Source organism: Phlebotomus papatasi, chromosome 2 (genome assembly GCF_024763615.1).
Source record: "Phlebotomus papatasi isolate M1 chromosome 2, Ppap_2.1, whole genome shotgun sequence".
Lineage (NCBI taxonomy): Eukaryota > Metazoa > Arthropoda > Insecta > Diptera > Psychodidae > Phlebotomus > Phlebotomus papatasi.
The window spans coordinates 86,951,617-86,975,166 of record NC_077223.1 but is presented as its reverse complement, the minus strand read 5'-3'; the positions used below and the strand labels follow the sequence as shown (position 1 = coordinate 86,975,166).

Genomic DNA, 23,550 nt, shown 5'->3' with positions numbered 1-23,550 from the left:
ACAGCGCCACTGGTGGGAGAAATTGCAATCAAGCCAAGAAGAACTGTAATGGCGTCGAGTAGCATTGGAAAAATTTACCAAATTGTGTTATTTAAATGTGATTTTTCCCATGAATTTTGAAGAATTTGCAAAAAGTTTATAGTGTTTCTGCAAGAATAGTTCTAAAGCAGTTGATTGCTGCTCAAAATTTGGTGAAAAAGTTGTGGTAAATGTGCGAAAATTGAAGAAAAGTGAGTGACAGATCTCCCGCTATTTACCGCGTCGATTCTAAATATCCTCGAATTTTCCTGAATTGAGCCTCAGTTCTGGGGATATTTTGGTGTAGGGAGTGTCTCCTGGACACCAGGAATAGGGACAAGGTAAAATTGATAGTGCTGAACAAGTGTAAAAAGTGGTAAATGGGATAAATGTATAGGGCTCTTGCGATGTTGTTAGGACGATGTCAAGTTTGTGGTTAGTTTGGTGAAGGAATAATCCCAATACTTCTGACCAAATTTGCCAATTTTGGCTGTTAATGTGAGTAAAATAATCTGTGAGAATGAGTGTTGCACCTGAAGAATTCGATACGGTGGTTTTTGAGAAGAATCTCAGTAATCTCAAAGACACCCAGGACAGTATCAGTTCCATGTCAACCTGGTGCCTCCAATGGCGATCCCATCACAAGAAAATCGTCTCGAGCTGGCTCACGGTGCTCAAACAAGGTAATCCTACCCCTTTCCACCCCCCTCACGGCCCCAAGGAACTCTACTCCTTGCTTCCCTTGCAGTCAAAGTTGAACATCGTCTGACGCTGTTCCATCTGGCCAATGATGTCATTCAGTACAGCAAGAGGAACAATTATGAGTTTGTGGAAAGCTGGGGTACAACTCTCCAGCGAGCCACCACGATGGTGCGCGATGAGAAGGTAAAGAACCGGATTCTGCGGATCTTCAAGATCTGGGAACAGCGTGGAGTGTACAATGATGATTTCATTGGGGATCTCGTGGGGTTGCTCAATATGCCACCACCGGCCAAAAAGAACCAGGAATCCAAGGAAAATCTCCCTGAAGTTGAAGATCCCCAAACCACAGCGCTCATTGCCAATATCCGGGACTGCGTGAAGCTTCAGGAACGCACAGATAAATGCTTCAAGAACCTCGCCAAGACTCCTCAATGCGACATTGACAATATCAAGCAAAATCTCAAAGGTCAGATGCCCCCAATCCTTCCCAATCAAATTCTCTCTAACAGCTCATCCTTCCCGTTTTTTACCGGCTTCAGATCGCAGTCACGTGGAGGATGTAGAAAAGGAACTGGAGGAGTGCCTTTCGAGCCTGGAGACCTACATGACTACCCTGAAGGCAGAGATCAAAGCACGTGGCATCCTCATTACAGCCCTTGTCCAAGCCGATGAGTTCTATCACAATCAGCGAGGGGACGTCAAGACGGTTGCAATTGTGAGTACACTGAGAGAAATCCGCAAAAGTTAACATAACATTCCGGAAGTGTTAATTTTACCCTGCAGTATTGATCCTAAATTGGTGTAAATATTACGCTTTATAGGTGTATTAGGGGTTAAAGTTACCCTTTTTCATGTTAACCCATTCCTTACCATGGTATTATACATCATACGCAAATTGAGTTATTTTTGATTATTTATTTCTGGGCAATTTTTATCCGAATTGCTGTCGGGAATAGATTTTTAGTAACGTTAGTTATTCAATTACTTGAGAAAAATAGTCCGACAGAGATGAAAATACATTTTGTTATGGTTTTCTTGTTTCGCGGAAGGTCATGCAAAATTTTTGCTCAAAATGGCGGACGGAAAAGACGACATCCCGTCGAATTTCGTCGGCTCCGAAGAAGACTATTGTAAGTCTACTTACAGTAGTATAAAAAGATGGTATCATTGGATGCAGAAACCTTAGATCTACATCCCCACAAAATTTTATATTTATTAAGATATTCCTGGAAAAGTTACAAGGAAAAAACTGAAAATCAGCGTGTCCGATTATCGAGTTTTTAGCCCACAATTTTACAGTAAATAGCTTAAAAATAGCGTTAACCAGAAGATATTCAATGCGTAAATGTGATACAAAAGTTTCAAAAGCTAAAAGTATATTAATTACAGTGAAATTAATAAAAATAAATTTTAGCTGTCAAACTTTAAAGCTCTCTCCTGTAAAGTTTACATTTTAGACTTACAATAGTCTTCTTCGGAACCGACGATTTGTTAAAATTGACCTCTTTCCTCTTTCCTGATTTGAATTCTAGTAGCCAATTGGTGTTCTTGGATAGTTACTCTATCTAAAGCAATAGAGTTTGTAATGAATTAATGCACAGAATTTAAATTCAGTGACCATTAAAACGTGTGTTTGACAGAAGTTCCCAACGCCCCCATAAGAGATAAATTTTTTCTTTAAACTAATCCCAAAATATGAACATTCTGTCTCAAGTATTTCTGGTACATTGACTGAATGGGTTAATTTTACCCTCAAAAGGTGTAAAATTAACATTACAATAGACTTTCGCTCAATCGGGCGAAAAGTTTTGTTGACAATTTTCACATTTAAATTATGAAGCTAATTCGCCCAAATTCGCTGTAGTTCTTCCTATTTTATCGTGATTCTTTATAATTGAGCGCCTTTTGTGGAATTTACAAAGGCTTTGACGCCCAAATCTTTCGATAAACCAGATGACATTTTGCCCCAAATGCTCAATTGAGAGAGAGTCTACTGTAAAAAATGTTGAAATATTTTTACACCTAAAAAGTGTTAAAGTTATGAGGAAAATCAGTTAATCACACCCCCGTTTTTTTCTCAGTGTCTGATTGTTAAGAATCTTAATATATACCTGAGGGATAGCTCACAAAAAGAAAAAAATGACATTTAGCATGTTTCTAGAAACACGGGAAACATTGATTTTAATTTTCTAAATCTAGCTAAATTCTTTAGGTTCACCATGAAGCATATGCATCATAGAATGTTTATGCATGAAAAATTATTGGAATTGTACACAGAGTTCTTTGATATTCGGCTCGCTCTGTCTGGTACTCGGGTGACAGCTGTCAAACACACGAGAGAAAGTCAAAAAATCCGTTGGGCTTTTAACTGTCATTTTTGATCCAAAACACCCGCAAATCATTTTGTAAAAATTATAATTTTAAATATTTAAAATTTGGAATTTAAATGAAACTTATAATTTTTCCGACTATCCTCCTAAAATTTTGAGGAACGAGGGATCTAGCAAGTCAATTACGAAAATATATCTTCAAACAATTGAAAGGTTTTATCTTGAGAAATCAATTTCTTCCCAGTTTTAGCTTCAATGAGACTCGCAATTCATTTTGAGTAAAAAATTTTAAACTATAAATAGGGGAAGTGCTTCTAATTTTGGACAGTCTGCATATAAGCATCGATATCCTAAGTTTGAAGTGCCATATTTTCAATACTAATTGACTTTTTTTGTTACTCTCTTTTCAGAAGGATTGTTTAGAAACTTGGAAAGCTATTTATCATCTCATTTTTACTAAAATTAGTTTTAATACGTTTAAAAATGAATTGATATGTAGAGGTGAATTTGACTCTTATTTTGGACAACTTGGTTATTAATTTTTACAACTTGTCTGTAAATTTGGACAGATAATCCGCCTCAACAGGATGCCCATTGTTCTTCATTTTATGAACCAATCTTACCAAGTCCTCTTCCTGTTCATGTAAGGGAAACGTAGAATGTCACAAGAAGCCCGGAAACTTTCCATATCATTCATTAAAGTGAGTTGACTTCGGTACTCCAAGTACGTGCGGATTCGCTCATTCCCTGCCCTTTCCGGGAGCCTTTCAAGGCATTTCTCACTGCATCTCTTTCGTAGAGATGATGCTCCTTCATTTCTCCAGGCATTTGTCCAACCTAGTCATCACAAAAGCTAAAACTTCACGAAATTTCGTGAGAAAAACAGCTGTCCAAAATAAGAATCATCACCTCACTGGTGAATGTCTTAAAAAATTTCCCATTTTTCACACGAAAAATCTAATTCACAAGGCAAATCTCACTTCAGGTCAAATGTACAAATCATCAGTAACGTGAATCAACACAATATTCAATGAATATTCAATAATATCACTCAAAAACAGCGAACAAACTTTGTTAGTATTTCACCAAAACTAAATAAGACTGAAGTAAGCCACGAAGTTCTGTCATATTTCTCGTAAGCAATTGCTCACACTGAATTTTCAACAAAGCAATTTCAACTCAAATCATATTCAAATTTTAACATATTTAGTGTTAAAATCTTCCAAAAAGAACAAATATTTAGATAGAATTCATTATTCATCAAATATTGGAATAAAAATCCATCATTTTAATCAATTTATTTTTAGTGTCCAATGTTATCCTCAAAGTGTCCAAAATAAGAAACTGGACAAAATTAGAAGCATTTCCCCTACATAAATTAAAGGAAACAAATAAGGAAAAATAAAAAAATAAATAATTGAATACTTGATGGTTAAGGGTTAAGGGCTCTAAAAACACTTTCTGGTGGAAAAGATTACTTAAATTCGTCTAAACGGAAAAATAAATAAATATTAGGAGACGAATTTAACTAATCCTTGAACGTAGGATTTTCGTAAAAAAGATATATGGATTTTTAGAAAAAAAAAATTTTACCAAAAGGGATGGCAAAACATTCCAGACTTCGCGAAGTGCTCGAACTCGTGACTTAGATGCTGTACCTGAAAGGTCCTTGTGTATCAGGTATCGTTTACAGCTTCTCAACCGATTTAAACCGATTCAAAAATCACTCAAAAGATCCCTCAAAATAATTTTAAAAGCAATAATATTAATTTTCTGATAAAAATAAGTTATCGTTTACGAATCGATTCGTTACCGATCCATAACCGATTGGAATCGGCCCAGTTTTATCAAAAATTGCAAGACCTTTCCAACGAGCTATAAGTGATACCATTCGGTTGACAAATACGCTCTGTAGAGTTTTTAAAACCTTTGATCTTAAAAAACCGTTATTAGGAACGTTTAGCGGGATTTTCATAAGGACGAAATCACCACTTGAGTAATCTCTAAAAATCGCACCACGCGTTTTCGAGCAATCCCAAAAAACATGGTTTTGAAGGAGAAGGGGAAAAATGAGGGACACGTCAACGACGTTTACGGTTTCATGGTAGATTTATGGGGGAGGGGTCCCTTGCAGATCGCAAGTCTATCTCTAACCGTTTGGACTCTAAGCGTGGCAATGGCTGGACGGATGGATAGACGGACGGATAAACGGACAAACAGTGTGACCTAAGTCCTAGCCATCCCTATAACCAATGGCCACGGCAATTCCACTGGATTTCCAGCAGTCTTTTCTATCATATTTGCGAATTTTACCGCTAAAAGGCCCCGTGGAGTCCCTGGATTTTACTACTCAATATCCGCGTGAATTTCCGAGGAGGAATTTGACGCTAAATTTCCTCCTAGTGATCCATGGAAGTTTGCGGAACTCTGTATACGACCGTCTAATAAGAAATGTCCGCGAGTTTTCATGGACTTTTCCCACAAATATTTCCACGTCTTTTCCTATGAATTATTAGGGTAAATTAAGCTAATTCAAAGCCTTTTCCAAATGGAAACTTTTCGATACTCCAAATGGAAACATCATTCTTTCCCATGATAATTGTAGTATTAAATTTTTATTTATTATTTTCTATATTTCAGTTTCATTATTTAGTTAATTTTATTCCAAATAAAGCGAAAATCAATTCATATTCACAAATTTTAATTTATAAATTTCTCATAAAAATTTAAAATGTACCTTTTCACCATCGAATTTTTCATCTATCAACCATGTTTTCTAATGAAAAACACAATTAGGCTGATTGTTCTTTATTCGTTTTTTCTTACATTTATGTAATATTTTTAACAGAATTATGTGAAATTAAGTGTTAATCTATATTGTTAACGGTACGTGAAGTTTTAAAATGAAATAATTACCTATTTCGTGATCATCAAGGGTTTTTCTGAAGTGTCTGCAAATGATTCAATAGGAACCCCCGGAAATATGTTTTTTTTTTTTGGAGAGATTTTCTTATTGCTTTAGATGGGAAAGGAAAAAAGACCACTCGGGAGCACCTCAACAAGGTTTTGGAAGCCTTTCGTCTCGGTTTCACTTACACTGTTTGTCTCCAATTAGAAAATTTCCCTTGTCTCCATTTGGAGTAATATGATTCCAATAGAAGCATTTTGCACTCGCGTATTTTTCTTGTGTTTAAGAAGTTTTCAAATTATATCTAAAGAATTTTCACTAAAGAGTAACATTCTAGAAGAGTCAAGAAGCAAATTTATGTAATTCTCTTCAGAAAAAATATGAACTTAATGTGTTGAATCTTCTGTCAAAGATAATGCGTCTGGAAATAGTTTTGAATTAGGACATTTACCCAACTGTGAAACTTTGCGGCCGATCGGCTACTGGGATAAGGCTTAACTCTTTCGTCTCATTTGGGACTCTGAGTACCCAAAGAAGCATATGAATATTCTATGAAAAACAATGTTTTTTTTAATTATTCAGAACTGATAAAAATCCGATTCTTGTGAATAGCGATGTCCAAATGTAAGATATTTTTTGTATGACCTCAATTAATTACTGAGCTTAGATATTTTTGATTAAAAATTGTGAAATTGGCTTGCAGCATATGCTGCGGTCCGGAAAGAGTTAAGATTCTCATGAAGCATATGCTTCATATATAGTCAAGTGTGCTAATCCGGGCGCTTCGCTATCTGGATCGTTTATGATTAATCCACTTAAAATTATATTTTTATTTCCGTAATATATTCTCTACAGTAACATTATATAACTATTCAAACTATTCAAAATAACATAATATAACTATTCAAATTTGAGAAAATGCAAAAATAATATTTTTATCCATTAAATAAGTGAGTATAATCGAATCACTTCAATCTTGTGCTAGCTGGGTTCTTCACTAAAAATATTCTAGCAGTGATATTTTCGCTTGACTTGATTGATTGGACTCGCTTAGTTGATTGAAAACATTTATTGTTTTTTCCTTGTAAAAAACGTATTTTAAATCCAAAGGTTTAATTAAAAGTGAATTAGCGAAAAGGCGACCCAGTTAGTGCATGCTGACTTATTTCAGTACTATCATTATTTTATAAATTTTCTTTAATATTTTTGATAATTTTTTTTATATTATTATTTGTGAATGAAACAGTGAATAATTATATGGATTTAGAAGAAGTAAAAAAGAATTTCATCAGTCCGAAAACAAGCATTTAAGTAGCACTCTTCGGAAAACGATTCAGTTACCCCACCTTACTATAGTAAAGAATCTTAGCTAGAGAAAGTAAGGGGTATTCATAGACTTTTTACATCTCATTTAGATTTTTTATACAAGTTTCTGCAATTCAAATATTTTATAATACAATTTTTATTGAAATTACTTATTTAACAAGAAAATTTTTAAAATAATTTCCAATACAATTTTAAATTTGTAATATCCTGAATTTATAATGTTTGCAGGTTCGTTGCCAATAACAATTATTTCTAATACTTTTATTTCCAGTATTTTTATGTAATATTTTCGCAATAAAAACAATTAAAACCTCATTTTTATTTTGGTTTTAGCATCTGAAAAGATGCTTAACCAAAATGACATAATTGCATAAAAAAAATCACCTCCCTTGTAGGCCTATCGTAATTTTGGGAATCGCGTGAAGACGATGAAGAAGAAGTTGGAGGAGTTGACACCAACTCTGCCCAGTCCAATGCCATCTCCGGACATAAATGCCCCATCACCGGAACCAGATGTTGAATTTGAGTTTCCGGGAAGTGGGAATAACTACTCCAATGGCTTCATGAGCTACATGGACGGTGGTGCTCTGCCCTTTGACATCAATGATTTCCATCGGGACAGTCACACGTCGAGGATGCAGCAGGATGAAGGAAGTAATATGGGAGATGGTAGGTCGTCGGCACAACAGATTCAAGTGATTGATTCCCGGGGCACCAATAAAAGTGAAACGGACTTCAGTGTTAATGACATCTTCAAGAATATCATTAACGATAATACGCCACCGCCAAGTGGCTACATCCCGTCACTGCAGACGCCTCAGCCCGTGCCACCGGTTATGTCCAATTCACTGCCGCCGTATCGGGGTGCAGGGGCTGGTGGGCAGGGTGGTCAACAGGCATACAATCCCGGTCTCGATATGAGTGAATTCAATGCTGACAATGACTACGGAAGTGGATATGGAATTGATTCGAGGCAGAACTATTCGGCTCCGAGCATTGTTCCACCGCCCGTTCCGCCGCCAATTGGGCAGAATTCCATGGAGAGCTATGGGGGATCGTGGGGGAACAGTGGATTGGAGTGGTTGGAAAATGATTCTGGGAACTATGAAGAGTCCATTGAGACCCCTTCGTCACCGCCGCACTTTGATCGGAAGCCACAGGGCAATGATGGAGGAATGATTGAGTATGATGAGAATGCAGAGAGTTCTGGGGCAGGTGACATTGATCACAGGCAGCTGAATCTTCCATCGGAACATCTATCAGCGCCACTCAAAGGTAGGATGATTCTTTTTTATTTTTCTTAAAACTTTATTCACATTCAATTAATTATTCTCATTCAATTATTTGAGTTTCATCGCGTTCTTTGATTACCTAAAAGCTTAAAAGCAATCAAAGCTCTAGCCAATTATAAATTGCAAAGGGACTGAAAATTTAAAATAGAACTTTGTATTTGTTTTAGATTTTTTTGTATTTTAGCAGTAATATTTTTAAATTTTGGTGAAAAAGAAATAAAATTTAAGATCTCATGAAATTTTGGAAATCTATGAAAGTTTGAAAATTTCTTGCAACAATTTGTGAAAAGCAACGAATAAATTTCAAAAGATTTTTTTTTTGAGTGACAATCCAATCTTCGATACATGCTTCACTTACTTTATATAGGGGAGACCGGAGAGGTTGGGACACTTTTTCATGTTTTGACTTTGAGACGGTATTCTAAAAAATCAGGATAATCTATTACAATTTAATGCGGTCTATAGGATAATTATGGGTATTGACTTTATAAAAAGTACTCGATAGAACTTGGAAAACAACTGAGTTTTCTTGGAGAAGATAAAACATTTTACTTGACGTTTTGTCCCAAACCTCCCCGATGTGGGGCAGTATGGGACGCAAAAGGGGATGTGTGGGAAGCGTTTTTTCTCGCATAATTTGCATTATTGGAGCATGTTAATTAATTTCAAGTACTAGATTTAAAATGTTTCTAATCGAAATAAAAATGTTTAATCTTTTTTTTCATACTTAGAAATTAATATCAATTTTATTTGTACAGTAGAATCATTTATTATCAATCAGTTATTTAAAATATTTTCTTATTAAGTTCCATCTACCTTTCTTTGCTTTTTTATTCTTAGTATTGCAATCATGATCAACAAAATCCTCACAGAGTAGATTTTCTTGCAACTTTTAGTTTTGAACTCATTGACGGATTCCTGTTTGATTTTACGACAACTGCATGTTACCTGCTTCTTTCCTTATTTCTCTGGCAAGACGAGAGCTTTGTCTTACCTTGATTGGTTCATTGCAACAATCATGACAATGCATTCTGGTCCTTCTGGATTTCTCTAAGGCTTTGACAGCGCGGCGTTTCTCACGATCTATTCTGTAACGAGCTTCACAGACTTTTTGGATTTTCTACGGTGTCCGTCCGTCTTATTTCGTCCTATCTTGTTTCCCGATCTCATAAAAAATCAACCTCGTCTTCTTTCAATCTCACTCAAGGGTATCTCAATTTACTATTTTAGGGCATGTTCTGTTTTCCCTTTTTATAAATCGACGGCTCCATTTCATACTATTATAACTCGACTAAGAATTATTGTATTACTCCGAGAGATATGCTATTCCTGGGACCGAGATCTATAACTACTGAAAATTTGGTGGTCATCCGGAGTTAGGGTAACTTCAAATGATTCTCCTAAAAAGTTCTCATTCTGAGATAGCATTCGGATGGAACCATCGAAATGATCTCCCGCAAGTACTCAGGGTCTGCGGATATCATTTATATTCTGGCTATCTTTAAATTTATTGGTCTAGCGTTCCACCACATTCATCCTGTTTTTGAAGCGATAAAAGATGATTAAAAATTATCAAAAAGTCTCAGGGACTAATCATGAATTTTAGAGTTAAAAACCCTCTCCACTTCCACCATATTTTTCGTAAGAAGTGATTGCATCCTCTTCCGAGTGAATTTGAAAAATAGCGGAAAACGGACAAATGATGTTATTCCAATGAAAAAATGATCATGTTTTTTTTAGCACATTACTGTTCTCAAGTACTAAAAAATACCATGGCTGTTCTCACATGTTATTTCACAAAGAAAAATCGATGTTTTTTGCATTGGTGCTAAAATTAAAAAAAAAAAAAACGATCGTTTTGATTAATAACTTGTGCAATTATAAATTGAAGTGTTTTCAATAAAAATGAATATAAATATGCAGACAAAAGACGAGGACTGGGGAAAATATGAAGATTTTATATGGAGAGAAGAACATATCATCATGTCTTTCTTTCCTGACACAAGAAATGTACACTAGGAGAATAAAAATATTACAGTAGACTCTCGCTCAATCGGCTCTTTTTCAATCGGGCGAAAAACTTTGTTGACAATTTTCACGTTTAATTATGAAGCAAATTTGCTCAAATTCGCTGTAGTTCTTCCTATTTTATCGTGATTATTTATAATTGAGCACGTTTTGTCGAATTTATAAAGGCTTTGACGCCCAAATCTTTCGATAAACCGGATGACATTTTGCCCCATATGCCCAATTGAGAGAGAGTCTACTGTAAATTATGTTGTCGATTTTCCAACCGAAATCCGAATTCGAATATTTCCGCCACCGAGCAAGCTTTCACCCGATCACAATGCCATCTGACATTCTTTGAAATAACATGGGAACAGTCATGATCTTTTTTAGTACTTGAAAACAGTAATATGCTAAAAAAAAACATGCTCATTTTTTCATTGGAATATCACGAATATCACCAAAAGTCACTCACATCTATGGTACGTCAAAATCAATTTCCTTCTGAGGTTCAAAAAATATACTAAGACGGCGATGGATACTGAAACAAAAATGATTACACACTTACGTTCTAAAGCTTTATAACTGAAGGAAACAGAAAAAAACTCTTAAGTTTACCAATTTCTTAAAATTTTCCAAAATATTGATACTAAAAAATTTTAATAGTAATATTTTTTGATATTTTCCAAAATTTCAGTGAAAAATTCAAAATTTCATGAAATTTTCGAAATTTCAAAGTTGTGCAAACCCTAATTTATTTAATTTTCAGCGAAAAATCGTGCCGTCGATGTTGATCATCGAAATTTGATATCCCTGACGGGATCTCCCGGATCGAAGGTGAACACAGAGAAGGAGATTCCACCCCCACCAGTGGCACCTCCACTTCTCTGGCCACCTTCTGGTCCTTCTGGCCAGGACATTGACTTGCGAATGCAAAATACTCTTCCGCCTGTGACGTCTAGCAGCGGCGAGAGAGTGAGTCCAAAGCCGACTGTTGACAAGGAAGATGTAGTAGTACCCCCACCACTGCCTCCTCCTCTTATTCTCTTTGAGCCACCACCTTCCTTCGAGGATCTCTTCAGGGAGTCCAGCAACGTGAGTTAAATCACTTTTTTTTCTCGATTTCCATCGAATGGGTTTACAGTGAGAGATTTGATTTTGGGTTTTTAGACTGATTCACCGGCACCTTTGCTACCAAATTTCCAAAAACCCCCTCCTGGATTTATTGTGCCACCAATTCCACCGCTAAACAGTGTGCAGGCCAAGAAGAACCTGAAGTCGCCAAATGCGAAGAATCAGCAGAATGGGCCAGACAATGTGGAAAGTGTTGACATGGAGATGTCGGATGAGGACATGGAGGAATATCACAATAGTAAGTATCTGTTGAAAGGAGGTATTTATTTGGTAAAGTACTCATCAGTAATTGGGACAAACCGGGTGAAAATATTATCTCGGGGGGGGGGGGGGTCGCCGAAATATCTAAGTCCATATTTCAAACCGTTTGGTCTGTATCGAATATGAATAGACCAACGCTCAACACATCAAAATATAAGAAATGTTTGTCTACAAATTTATTTAAAATATTTCACGGAGAACTAAAAGAAAAAAATTAAAATCATTGAATTAATTTTTCAAAAAATTTAGAAATATTTTTATCAAAAACTATTTTGTAGTTTTTATTATAAATTTTTTATGCTAAAATTGGAATTTACTAGGGAGGTATAATTTTGCAGAAATTTTTGGGAAAAAGTTTCTCTAAATTTTAGAAAGATATTAAGAATCTAAAAGTGTCAATGGGTTAACTCTTTCGTCTCTTTTGGGACTCTGAGTACCCAAAGCAGCATATGAATGTTCTGTGAAAAACAATGTTTTTTAATTATTCAGAACTGATAAAAATCCTATTCTTGTGGATGATTACAAACTATAAGGATGTCCAAATGTAAGATATTTTTTATAGGACCTCAATTAATTACTGTGCTTAGATATTTTTGATTAAAAAATGTTGAAATTGGCTTGCAGCATATGCTGCGGTCCGGAAAGAAAAAATTGTCATGAAGCATATGCTTCATGTATTTTTTCCGAAATTATTTTAAACGTTGGTGTGTTTCATGTTTTACTTGGTTGACTTTCATGACATAATTTGAAATTCTATGTTTTTAAAAATGATTTTTCTAACTAAGAGCTGAGTAGAATATATTTCATAAAATAATTTAAAAAAAAATTGAAACTTGCAAATGAAAGAAACATCAAATACGAAAGTGACGAAATAATCGAAATAATGATCATCTTACTAATCCATCTCTCGGCCTAAGCCAAAAAACAACTCCCTCATTACTTCATTCACAGCAGAAGTTTAAATAATTCAAAGAGATTTACTTCGAAAGCCAAAGACAAAAGTACTTCTCGTTTCTTCCGCCTGGTGGCTGAAATAACACTTCCTGTTCGAATGTTGTCCCTTTGTTGTAAAGGAAAATTTACATTCCGTTCCTAATATGTTTGTTACATTAAAAATTTTCCTCAATCTTTAAAGAGTTTTGTTTGATAATTTAAAATTGAGTTTGAGTTTCGAGCATCAATGACATTTTGTGCAAGAATTTTTGGTGTTTGGGATTTTGGCTTTTCTGAATTTTTGCTTTTCGAAATATAATATGAATATTCAGGATTTTGACCCATTCGGTATTTTGGCTTTTCGGGATATCTGTTTTTCTAGATTTTGACCTATTCGGCATATTCGCTTTTCGTGATTTCTGCTTTTCGGAATTTTGGCCTTCCAGGATTTTGGCTTTTCGGGTTTTGGCTATTCAGGAATTCGGCTTTTGCAATTTTAACTCATTCAGGATTTCAACTTTTCGGGAATTTGGATCTTCAAGATTTTGGCGTTTCTGAATTTTGGCTTTTCGGGATTTCATTACTCGGGATATTGGCCTTTCAGGTTTTTGACTTTTCGGGATTTGGTTATTCAAGAATTAGGTTTCTGGGATTTTAGGATTTTAATTCATTTAACTCATCCGGGATTTCAACTTTTCGGAATTTTGGCTCTTCAGGAATTAGGCTTTAGCGATTTTAACTCATTCGGGATTTCAACTTTTCGGGATTTTGGCTCTTTAAGATTTTGGCTTTTCTGGATTTCATTACTCGGGATATTAGCCTTCCGGGTTTTTGACTTTTCGGGATTTGGCTATTCAGGAATTTGGTTCTTGGGATTTTAGGATTTTAACTCATTCGAGATTTCGACTTTTCGAGATTTTGGATTATCGTAATTACATTATTCGGCATTTTGGCTTTTCAGGATTTCGACTTTTCGGAATTTCGATATTTCAGGATTTTAGCATTTCGGGATTTTAAACCAATTTTTTTCATTCACAAGTAAGAGCTTGAAAAATTCGAAGATCTATTTGAAAATCCAAAAAAGAGACACTTCTTGATACTTTCGCAAGTTGGAGGTACATCCTGTTCGAATTTTGAAGTCTTCAGGTGTCAAATATTGGTCTTCACTTTGTTCTGCGGAAAAATACAAAGCAACGACGTTTATAGCGTGTCCCATTATTTAATCAGTTTATAATCACTGAGTAACAATGTTGCCAGCTTATTAGTGTGATGCTTCATAAATTTCCCCATCTTGTGCGGAAATTTAGTAAGAAAATTCGAAATTGAGTTTTAATTCATCGAATATCAACGGTTTTCTGTGCAAATAGAATTCCCTTTGCCTTTTATCCAAGACAGTATTGGAGAATCAAAATCTACTCTTTGGGCTCAAACAGAAGTAGATTTTGATTGTCCAATAGTGTCTTGGATGAAAGGTAAATGGAACTCTATTTGCACAAAAAGTCGTTAAAGTTCTAAGAATTCAAATTCAATTTCGAATTTTCATACTAAATTTTCGAACAAGGTGGGGAAAATTTATCAAATATTACACTAAAAAGCTCGCAAAAGAGTTACTCAGTGATTATGGAGTGATTAAATACTGGGGCGAGAACAGTAAACGTCGTTGTTCAGTTTTTTTCCTCACAACAATGTGAAGACCGTCACATTTTGACACTTGAGCACTTCGAAAATTCGAACAGGATGTAAGTTCCGCTACCTTGCGAAAGTATTAAGAAGAAAGAAAGTCTCTTTTTTTGCATCTTCAAATAGATTCTCGAATTTTTCAAGATTTACTTCTGTACGGAAAGATTTGATATATTTTCCCCACCTTGTTCGAAAATTTAGTATGAAAATTCGAAATTTAATTTGAATTCTTCGAACATCAACGACTTTTTGTGCAAATAGAGTTATCCAAGTTACCTTTTATCCAAGACACTATTGGAGAATGAAAATCTACTTCTGTATGGGCTCAATAAGGACTTCAAAGACATTTCGAAATTCGAACAGGAAAGACTTCAGCCACCACGCGGATGAGACGAGAAGTAAAATGTCTTCTTTTTGGCTTTCGAAGTAAATCTTCGAATGGCTTTTCTGCCATCTAGCGGTGAACACAGGAAAAATACTGATTATCAATAAAAAGAATAAAAAAAATGAAAAATCTGTTGAACGCCATTTTTTCGAGAATGTAGATAGACTTTCTTCAAAAGTTCCTCAAAATTTATTTCTTTTCACGAAATATGAATCATTTAACTTTCATTTACTAATCCACATATAAACAATCTGCCCATATTCTTTCATGTCTGTCCAAATTGTATGCTCTCTTCGTAGGATTTGGTCATGGTGAGTATCCTCAGAGAGCAGAGAAAATCCTTCTACTAGGATGATAAATTCTGATTGAAGGTGTCTGTATGTTCTTTTGTTTTGTTTGTTCCTTTTGCAGTGCAAGAAGAGGAGGATCAGGAGCAAGAGGCTGAGGAGCAGGAGGAAGAGGATGATGGGAATGATGGTGGGATGAATATGATGCAACAGAATAGCATGGGAGGAGGACCAAGAGGAATGCCTCCGATGCCCTTTATGCCGCCGCCAGGAATGAACTTTTCGCCGGGAATGAAGATGTGGAATGACAAGGGTCCTGCACCGCTTCTGCCAACGCCTCCTGGAGGCCCAATGCGTGGTGCTGGGGGCAATGGCAGCTGGAATGGACCACCAGGAGGAGGAGGAGGAGGAGGCCCAGGAGGGAATTTCCCACGAGGTGGCTTTTTTGGTGGTGACAGGATGAGGACTCCGCCATTTAACATCCAGCCGCCCTTCAATTTCCGCCCGGGCATGAATATGCGAGGCATTGGAAGGCCACCCAGAGGACGACCACATCCCTTCAGGGGGAATCCCATGTTCCGCGGAGGAGGCGGAGGAGGGAATCGTGGAGGACGAGGGGGAAATTGGTGAAGAGAAGGATGGTTCTGAATAAAAATTAAAAAAATAAAAGAAATAATTTGTCAATACATTTCGCTGGAATATAAAATAATTTTGGCATTAATTTGTAAAGAAGAAGGAAAAGAAGGAAGAGGAGAAAGGATTGTGTTTTTCTTTGTAGTTTTTATTGGATTTTGCTAAAAAAAAAAAAATACCCAAATCACTGTGTGCAAATTATGTAATTTATTGCACGGTGTTAACAAATGATTTTAAAAAGAAATCTTTTAAAATAAAACAAACTAAAAAGGAAATACAAGTTAGTTGTTAAGTGAAAGTAGAAATTGCGTTGAAGAAATCTTTGAAAAAGAAACATTAAAAAAAATGAAATAAAAGAAGAGTTTTTTCCTGCTTAATCTTCTATTTAATTCCTCAGTAGTCTCAGTGATAGAGTCAAGCCATTTAACTTGAGAGAAAATACACTTGTCTCTTCCCTCAACGCTTAACAATGTTCTTCCGGCAAGATAAAAAAAATGCACTGTAATGATGCAAAAATAGTTCAAATAAAACGTTGCAAAAGACCGTCAATTGATTACTCATCCCAGTCACAATTTCTCAGCAGGGGATGCTCATTCAGTGAGCTCCCGGAATCCCTCCCTACAATGAAAAACCACCATACTCATCCTCGAGCTTCTTCCTGCAAAAATGCCAAAATTATCGTGATAGAAATTCCTTCTCGAAATATTTGGGAGAAAAAAAATGAGACTCATTTTATTTATTTATTTTTTATCTTGCGTGGGAGCCTTTTTTCCATTTTCAATCTCACTCAAGAGAAATTTCTAGTCAAAAATTTTTTAATTTTATTTTAGATTTGGATGTAGAAAAAAAAGTACAAAGTTACATTGTATAATTTCCACTTTTGTATCTCAACTGACGCTGGGGCGTGTGACAATTATTGTAAATAATGTGAATAAAAGTAGAATTATTGAACTGAAAATAAAAAAAACCCTGCTGTTTCACTTTAATTTCTTCCAGGATAAAACTAAAAAAAAATATTGCTTTGCAGGAAATTGCGGAAAATTTATTTAAATATTCCCAAATAGGGGGAAGTGGGGCATCTTTGAAATGGAGTACTTTTGAAATTGAACTATTGCTCCTATTAGGTGAAATTCTTAACAATCTTAACAATTCTTAAGATTCTTGGTGGGAAAGCCAATGGTCGAGTTACTGGAGAAGTCTGTGGTGCAAGTGGTGGTAATGAAAGATTGTGACATTTTTTTCCCGAATTTTCCGTACCTGAGGAAGGAGGAAATCTGCCTCTGAAACGTCGTATGAGACAATAAAGGAGAAGAAAGAACAAAGGTCATCACCGTGTACAATTTTCTTGAAAGAATCTCACCTACTATTATAATAAAATCTCATGTCCTCTAATCGGCCCCAAACTGTGCCAAAATGTGTCTGGTCACTTCCTGATCACGAATATATGGATGTGGGAATGAATTTGGAATTTGGTATGATTTCACTGTCAACGTAGTACCCGATCAGTAGAACAAATATTATAATAGAGTTCTGTTCAAGGGAGGAGACGTACTTTTTCATTATGAAGTTACATATTATTGAATTAAACCACTTATTAAATTAAAAGGAGAGTTTTCCCTTAATATCCCCCTTTTCCTAATCTTACTTGGGGGCTCAACTGGGATAGGGGTAGAATATTGCCGGGAAAAATGAAAAGACGTGGAATATTGAGGAGGCCGTTGAAAAAATGAGTAGAGAAAAACGATGAAAAATTAGTGAAAAGATGTTATACGAAGTAGAAGACGTGAAAATAACAATTACAGATGAAAAGACGGTACAAAAGCACAAGAAAACGAAGAGTTACAAGAAAACGGAAGACGGTAACTGCGGAAGAGTCGCAACAAGACGAAAGACGGCAACTACTGAAGAGTTACAAGAACACGAAAGACGATAACTGGAACGAATGACGAAAGATGAGAAGCTTTAACTCTTTCCGGACTACAACATAATCCAGCGAACGAATTTCAGTAAAACTCACTTTATTGTAAGTCTTAGTGGTCAAATATGATACTTTTGTAGAGAAAGATTTTTCTCCGCCTCTGGGAAATTGGAAAACTCATGGGTACTCTCGTCCCCAAAAGAACGAAAAGGAGACAAACTTCAATTTTCCAAAAGCCAATAATATCAATATTGTGAATAATTTTTGCGTGTCAAATGACTCCTTTACAATGTTGATCACTAAAACAAGAAGAATTATTGACCAGTATCTTGTGGGATGTCCAGGAAGTGCTAAAAAGGACACCCAGCTCCTGCTTGCCAACAAATTCCTCAAAATATTTCATACAATAACACTGTAACACACATTTCTCTCAACACGATGTTATTGCAGACACATTAAGCTTTCTCAAGAGCCAAAAAAACACTTCCTTCACAATCACAAGTCATTAAAATCAGGAAAAACTTCCCCGAAAGCAATCTCCCGCACTGCCAAATGTCAATTATCGGCCATATTGGCAAAAATATCGCTCCCGCTTGGAATTTTCTTACAAGGTTGGTGTAAAAAAGCAAATGGCGGGCATTGGCGGGATAAACTTAGATTTGACCTCTAGATTTTTGGGGACAAGAGTATCCATAAAGTTTGAACAAGTTTTTTGAAAATTTAAGAAAAAATTGTTTTTCGAATTTATGTAATCTGTAATTGTTAGTTATCATACTTATTGGCCCCGAGAGGTTTTTCCTTATTCGGGTCTAGAAATATGAAAAAAGTCACAATATCTGCAAGGAAGTAGAAAATCGAAAATTCTCGATTTTTGACCAAAAATATCTTAGCTCAGGAGTTAATTGGGATCCTGCAATAAATATCCTAGATTTGAACATCCTTATAGTTTGTAATCATCCACAAGAATCGGATTTTTACGGATTCTAAATAGTGCAAAAAAAATCTTTTTTTCCATGGGTACCCAGAGTCCCAAAGGAGACGAAAGAGTTAAATTCATTTCTAAAAAAAAATGACACAGTGGATAAATAGTATACTTGAGATGATATTTACGTAATAATTTTTTGCATTGGAGGGAAATTATTTTCACGTTGGCGGAAAATTCGCAAGTACTACACTGTGTGTGGTTTCAAACCACCCCCCTGTCAATATCGTTATTTTAGCAAATTCTCTATAGAGAATTCAAAAATCGAGCGTGAGGGCGGCGCGTGCGGTTGTGCGAAGAACTAGTAGTGAACAACTAGCGAATCTGGCGGAAAGACATGCAAACGGCTTTTGACAGTTTTCGCATGGAGCAATTTCCACGAATTTACTCGCGCAGTTTTTGTGAAAAATCCGGAAAATAGTGAAGAAAGTTCTTTAAAAACAAGTGCAAAGGTGTGAGAAAACTCTTAATGATAGATCTTAGTGGTGGCAAGTGAAAAAAATGATGTGCATTGTGAGAAATTGCAAAAACAGCGACCAGCGAAATCCTCTGGGGGTGTCATTCCACAGGTATTGTGCCCATAATTTTTTTATCAACTTGTGCTTACCCTAATAATTGGGCTCATAAATAGTCAGATAAATAGGGCTTTTATTGGTATAAGAATTATAAGTGTGCACAAAAAATATAGTGAGAGAGAACATGGGAAACTTGGTCGAATTTTGCAAAATCGGCAAAAAAATTTTTGTGCCCAGAGAGGAATTAGGGGTAATGCCCTTCGCAAAAAGTCTGTTATATTTTTTAATAGTGATAAACTTTCTTTAATTCAATTAGTGAGATCCTTAATTTGCCCCAACTCAGCTTACATGTAAATTCAATTTAATGAAGAGGGCGGAGGGGGCAATTCAATTCAAATCCTTGTTAATCAAATATTTTTATATTGTCGATATATGAATGAAATGAATAAACTAAAGTCGAATATTCACAACTTTTTGACAAAATTTCCTCTTTTAGATTTCCAGTAATTTTAGAACTGTGCGCAACTCGTCTGAAGCTCTCAGTTGCACTTGTGGACCGAAATAAAGCCGTATGCAGCCTCCACACTTCAATCCATAAAATATTTCACGGAAAAGTGCCTCAAAAGTGAAGCGCTCGAAGTACGTGCGATCCTTTGCTAAAGACTCCCTACCAATCGTAAGTCGTATTTTTTTTAATTCAAGAAACAAATAGGGGAATATGAGGCAAAATTTGATAAGCGAAAATTCTCAAATTTGGTTGCAATCAATATAGAAGTGACTAAGTCTTCAAATATTTAAAATAAATAATCTTTATGAATTTCTTTAAATTTTCAAGGTTTCAAGGCAATCAAGTAAATATTACGTAAAATAAAAGCTTTGAGAAATTTTCGGCCCTCCTTTTTTAAAATAATTACTAACAATCCTTACAGAAGATATAATTTATTTTTACTGTATGTTCTTCTAAAATTCATGAAATATGTATATGTGGTTTTTTTTCGAAATACGTTGTATCTGCTCAACATGAACTCTATGTCCGTTTTAAGAATCCCTGAATAGAGAAATTTAGTGTTAAAAAACGAAAGATAAGTCCCATTTTTTTATTCAATATTATAGACACCAATATACTGCTCGAACTCCACACAGAGAGAAGTATATATAAACCTTTGATTTTCTCACCCTATTCCACCCCAAATTCCCACTATCTACCCCCTCGGACCACTTTCAAGACCGCCCACTCTTGACAACTCTGACTCTGCAATTTTTCAACTCCAAAATATCCGAACGTCAGAAACTCCCTCACACACTTCAAAGGATTTTAAAGTCTGACAGGCATGCGTGTGAGACTCTGTGAAATTTGTACTATTTTGAAATGGGGATATCAATATCACTATGCATGATTGCCACCTTTATGGATAACCTTGCTGAAGATAATGCAAGTGCTTTAAAGAAAGAAAGTCCAAGGATCACAATTGAAGACGTTGCAGAGAGGGTAAAAAAAAATTTTTTTTGACCCAGATTTGTGGTGATTAGCTGACCAGTACATAATTCTTTTTTATCTTTGTATTTTTTTTGTATTTTTTTTATATGTAAAAAACCACCCACTTTTCTAAAAAAAAAAAACCTTTGGTTTGGAAGTGGTTTTTGATCTCTCTCAATTCGGTCTGATAACACACAGTCTACGAAGGGACATTTCCATCGTTTAGTCCTGGAGGCTGGAATCAACGCTAAGACGGCGATAGACGCATGGGAAGGCGGGGGGTAAAAAGACGAAGTGAGATGAAAATAAATTGGCTTGAATTAAAAAATGAATTGAAAAACTTATACTTTATTATTTTTGGATACTGCTTGTAATATTCCTGTACAGTAAGGTGGGGTAACTAGATCGCTTTCCGTAAAGTGCTACTTAAACACTGGTTTTTGGACTGATGAAATTCTTTTTTACTTCTTCTAAATCCATAGAATTATTCAATGTGTCATTCAGAAACATAATATAAAGAATATCAAAAATATTAAAGAAAATTTATAAAATAATGATAATACTGAAACAAGTCAGCATACACGAACTGGGTCGCATTTTCGATTTTGGAATTATTTTTGCTTTTTCTCAAAGTTGATTAGTTATATTATGTTACTGTAGTGACTATATTACGGAAATAAAAATATTATTTTAAGTAGATTATCTAGTTAGCGTAGCCATAAACGTCATAAACGATCCAGATAGCTAAGTGCCCAGATTAGCACACTTGACTATATACAATCTTAAATTTCCAGGCATTCATTGGTACCACATCTTTTGATGGAAAGCAATATGCAGAACTACTTGAGTGTGACCATCTCTGTTCTCACATGTCACGATAAAGAGCCTATTTTTATTTTAGATGGAAACAGTCAATGAGAATGGATATGCAACATCATACGGTGTAAGAAATCCAGGCAAAGGACACATGAAGATGTCAATCGTATTACCAAAGCTGATTCGAAATAAGTTTTGAAAGTATTATAGAAACAAATTCTACTCCAATGCAACGAATAAGTTAGAGTTAGCAATTATGTTTTATTATTTCTTACTATTTTTATGCAGAATTAAGAAAAATGATGGACTTGATCTTTAATTGTTTCGAATAATTATAAAAAGTAATGAATTTATCCTAATTTATAGATAGCTATTTTTAAAATAAATTTATTCTCTATTAAAATTTTTGTTTTTTTAACCTACTTCAATTCAATTTGCAAGTTTGTGGCAAAATATTTAAATTGTGTCTCGTGTTGGATTCACATAATGATTTATACTTGAAATTCTCCTAGATCTTTGCAAAAAAAAAACTTCTGGGTAAATTTCTGTCTCGCTTCATAAAAGGACATAAAATAGAAAAGATTTCAGCATCTTACCTCGAAATAATTTAGATTACAGTTCTTCAATAACTTGCCAATTTTAGTGTGACAGAACTGTCAGATCTTCAGTAGAAATCTGATTTCTTCAGAAGAAATGGTAAACTTCACAGATGTGATAATCTTATAATGTGAGTATTTTCTTACCCAAAATATTCTATTTGATTTGATTTGAGATTCTATTTAATGAATATAATATTACTGGTTTGATATTTCGTTAGCATTATAGTAAATGTAACACTTGATGCTGATATTTAAACATAAGTTAAAAAACAATTCCTTATTTTTGTATTTTCATATGCATTCTATAAAATTTATTACCACAACGAAGCAAAAATAATGAGGAATAATAGATGTATAGGGTAAATGTCCTAATTAGAAATCATTTCCAGATCCAGATGCTTTAATTTTGACAGAAGATTCAACACATTAAGTTCATATTTTTTTTCTGAAGAGAATTACATAAATTTGCTCCTTGACTCTTCTAGAATGTTACTGTTTAGTGAAAATTCTTTAGATATAATTTGAAAACTTCTTAAATACAAGAAAAATTCGCGAGCGTAAAATGTTTCTATTGGAAATATATTAATCCAAATGGAGACAAGGGAAAGTTTCTAATTGGAGACAAACAGTGTAAGTGAAACAGCGACGAAAGGCTTCCAAAACCTTGTTAAGTTGCTCCTGAGTGCAGGATTTGTTCTTATTCCTGGTCTTTTCTTCTTTCCCATCTAAAACAATAAGAAAATCTCTCCAAAAAAAAAAAATCATATTTCCGGGGTTTCGTATTGAAGCATTTGCAGACACTTCAGAAAAACCCTTTTTGTTCACGAAATAGGTGATTATTTCATTTGAAAACTTCACGTATCGTTAACAATAAAGGTTAGCACTTAATTTAACTAAAATTAGCCAGAAATATGACATAAATGTTAAACAAAACGAATAAATAACAGTCACTTTATTGTGTTTTTCATTGGAAAACATGGTCGATCGATGAAAAATTCAATGATGAAAAGATACACTTTTAATTTTTCTGAGAAATGAATAAATTAAAATTTGTGAATATGAATGGATTTTCGCTTTATTTGGAGCAAAATTAACTAAATAATGAAACTGTGGAAATATATAAATATAAAAATTTAATGCTGTCTTTATTATGAAAAAATTGACGTTTCCATTTGGGGTAGCAAAAGATTTCCATTTGGAGCAGGTTTTGAATTAGCTTAATTTACCCTAAAGAAACAGTAATTCTGACAATAAAAAAGCATACAAATCCTGAAAACATTGGAAATGATATTTTTAGCGAAAGTGAGAAAATAATTCATTTCAAAATGGAATAATTTTACGTCGTAT

The 23,550-nt window shown here is 34.8% G+C and overlaps 1 protein-coding gene and 1 long non-coding RNA gene across 2 annotated transcripts; both read left to right on the top strand.

Annotated features, from left to right (window-relative positions):
- Positions 1-10: 10 nt before the first annotated feature.
- Positions 11-16,273, top strand: LOC129804884 (uncharacterized). The gene is made up of 7 exons (XM_055852597.1): positions 11-701; positions 767-1,186; positions 1,260-1,435; positions 7,680-8,559; positions 11,353-11,678; positions 11,754-11,955; positions 15,388-16,273. Exons 1-7 carry the CDS (start codon positions 539-541, stop codon positions 15,891-15,893), a joined length of 2,673 nt encoding a protein of 890 aa, XP_055708572.1. The 5' UTR covers positions 11-538; the 3' UTR covers positions 15,894-16,273.
- A 2,895-nt stretch (positions 16,274-19,168) lies between these two features.
- Positions 19,169-23,311, top strand: LOC129804876 (uncharacterized). Its single transcript, XR_008752030.1, has 3 exons — positions 19,169-19,365; positions 19,808-19,987; positions 21,583-23,311. It is a non-coding gene; the product is annotated as an uncharacterized LOC129804876 (long non-coding RNA).
- Positions 23,312-23,550: the final 239 nt, after the last annotated feature.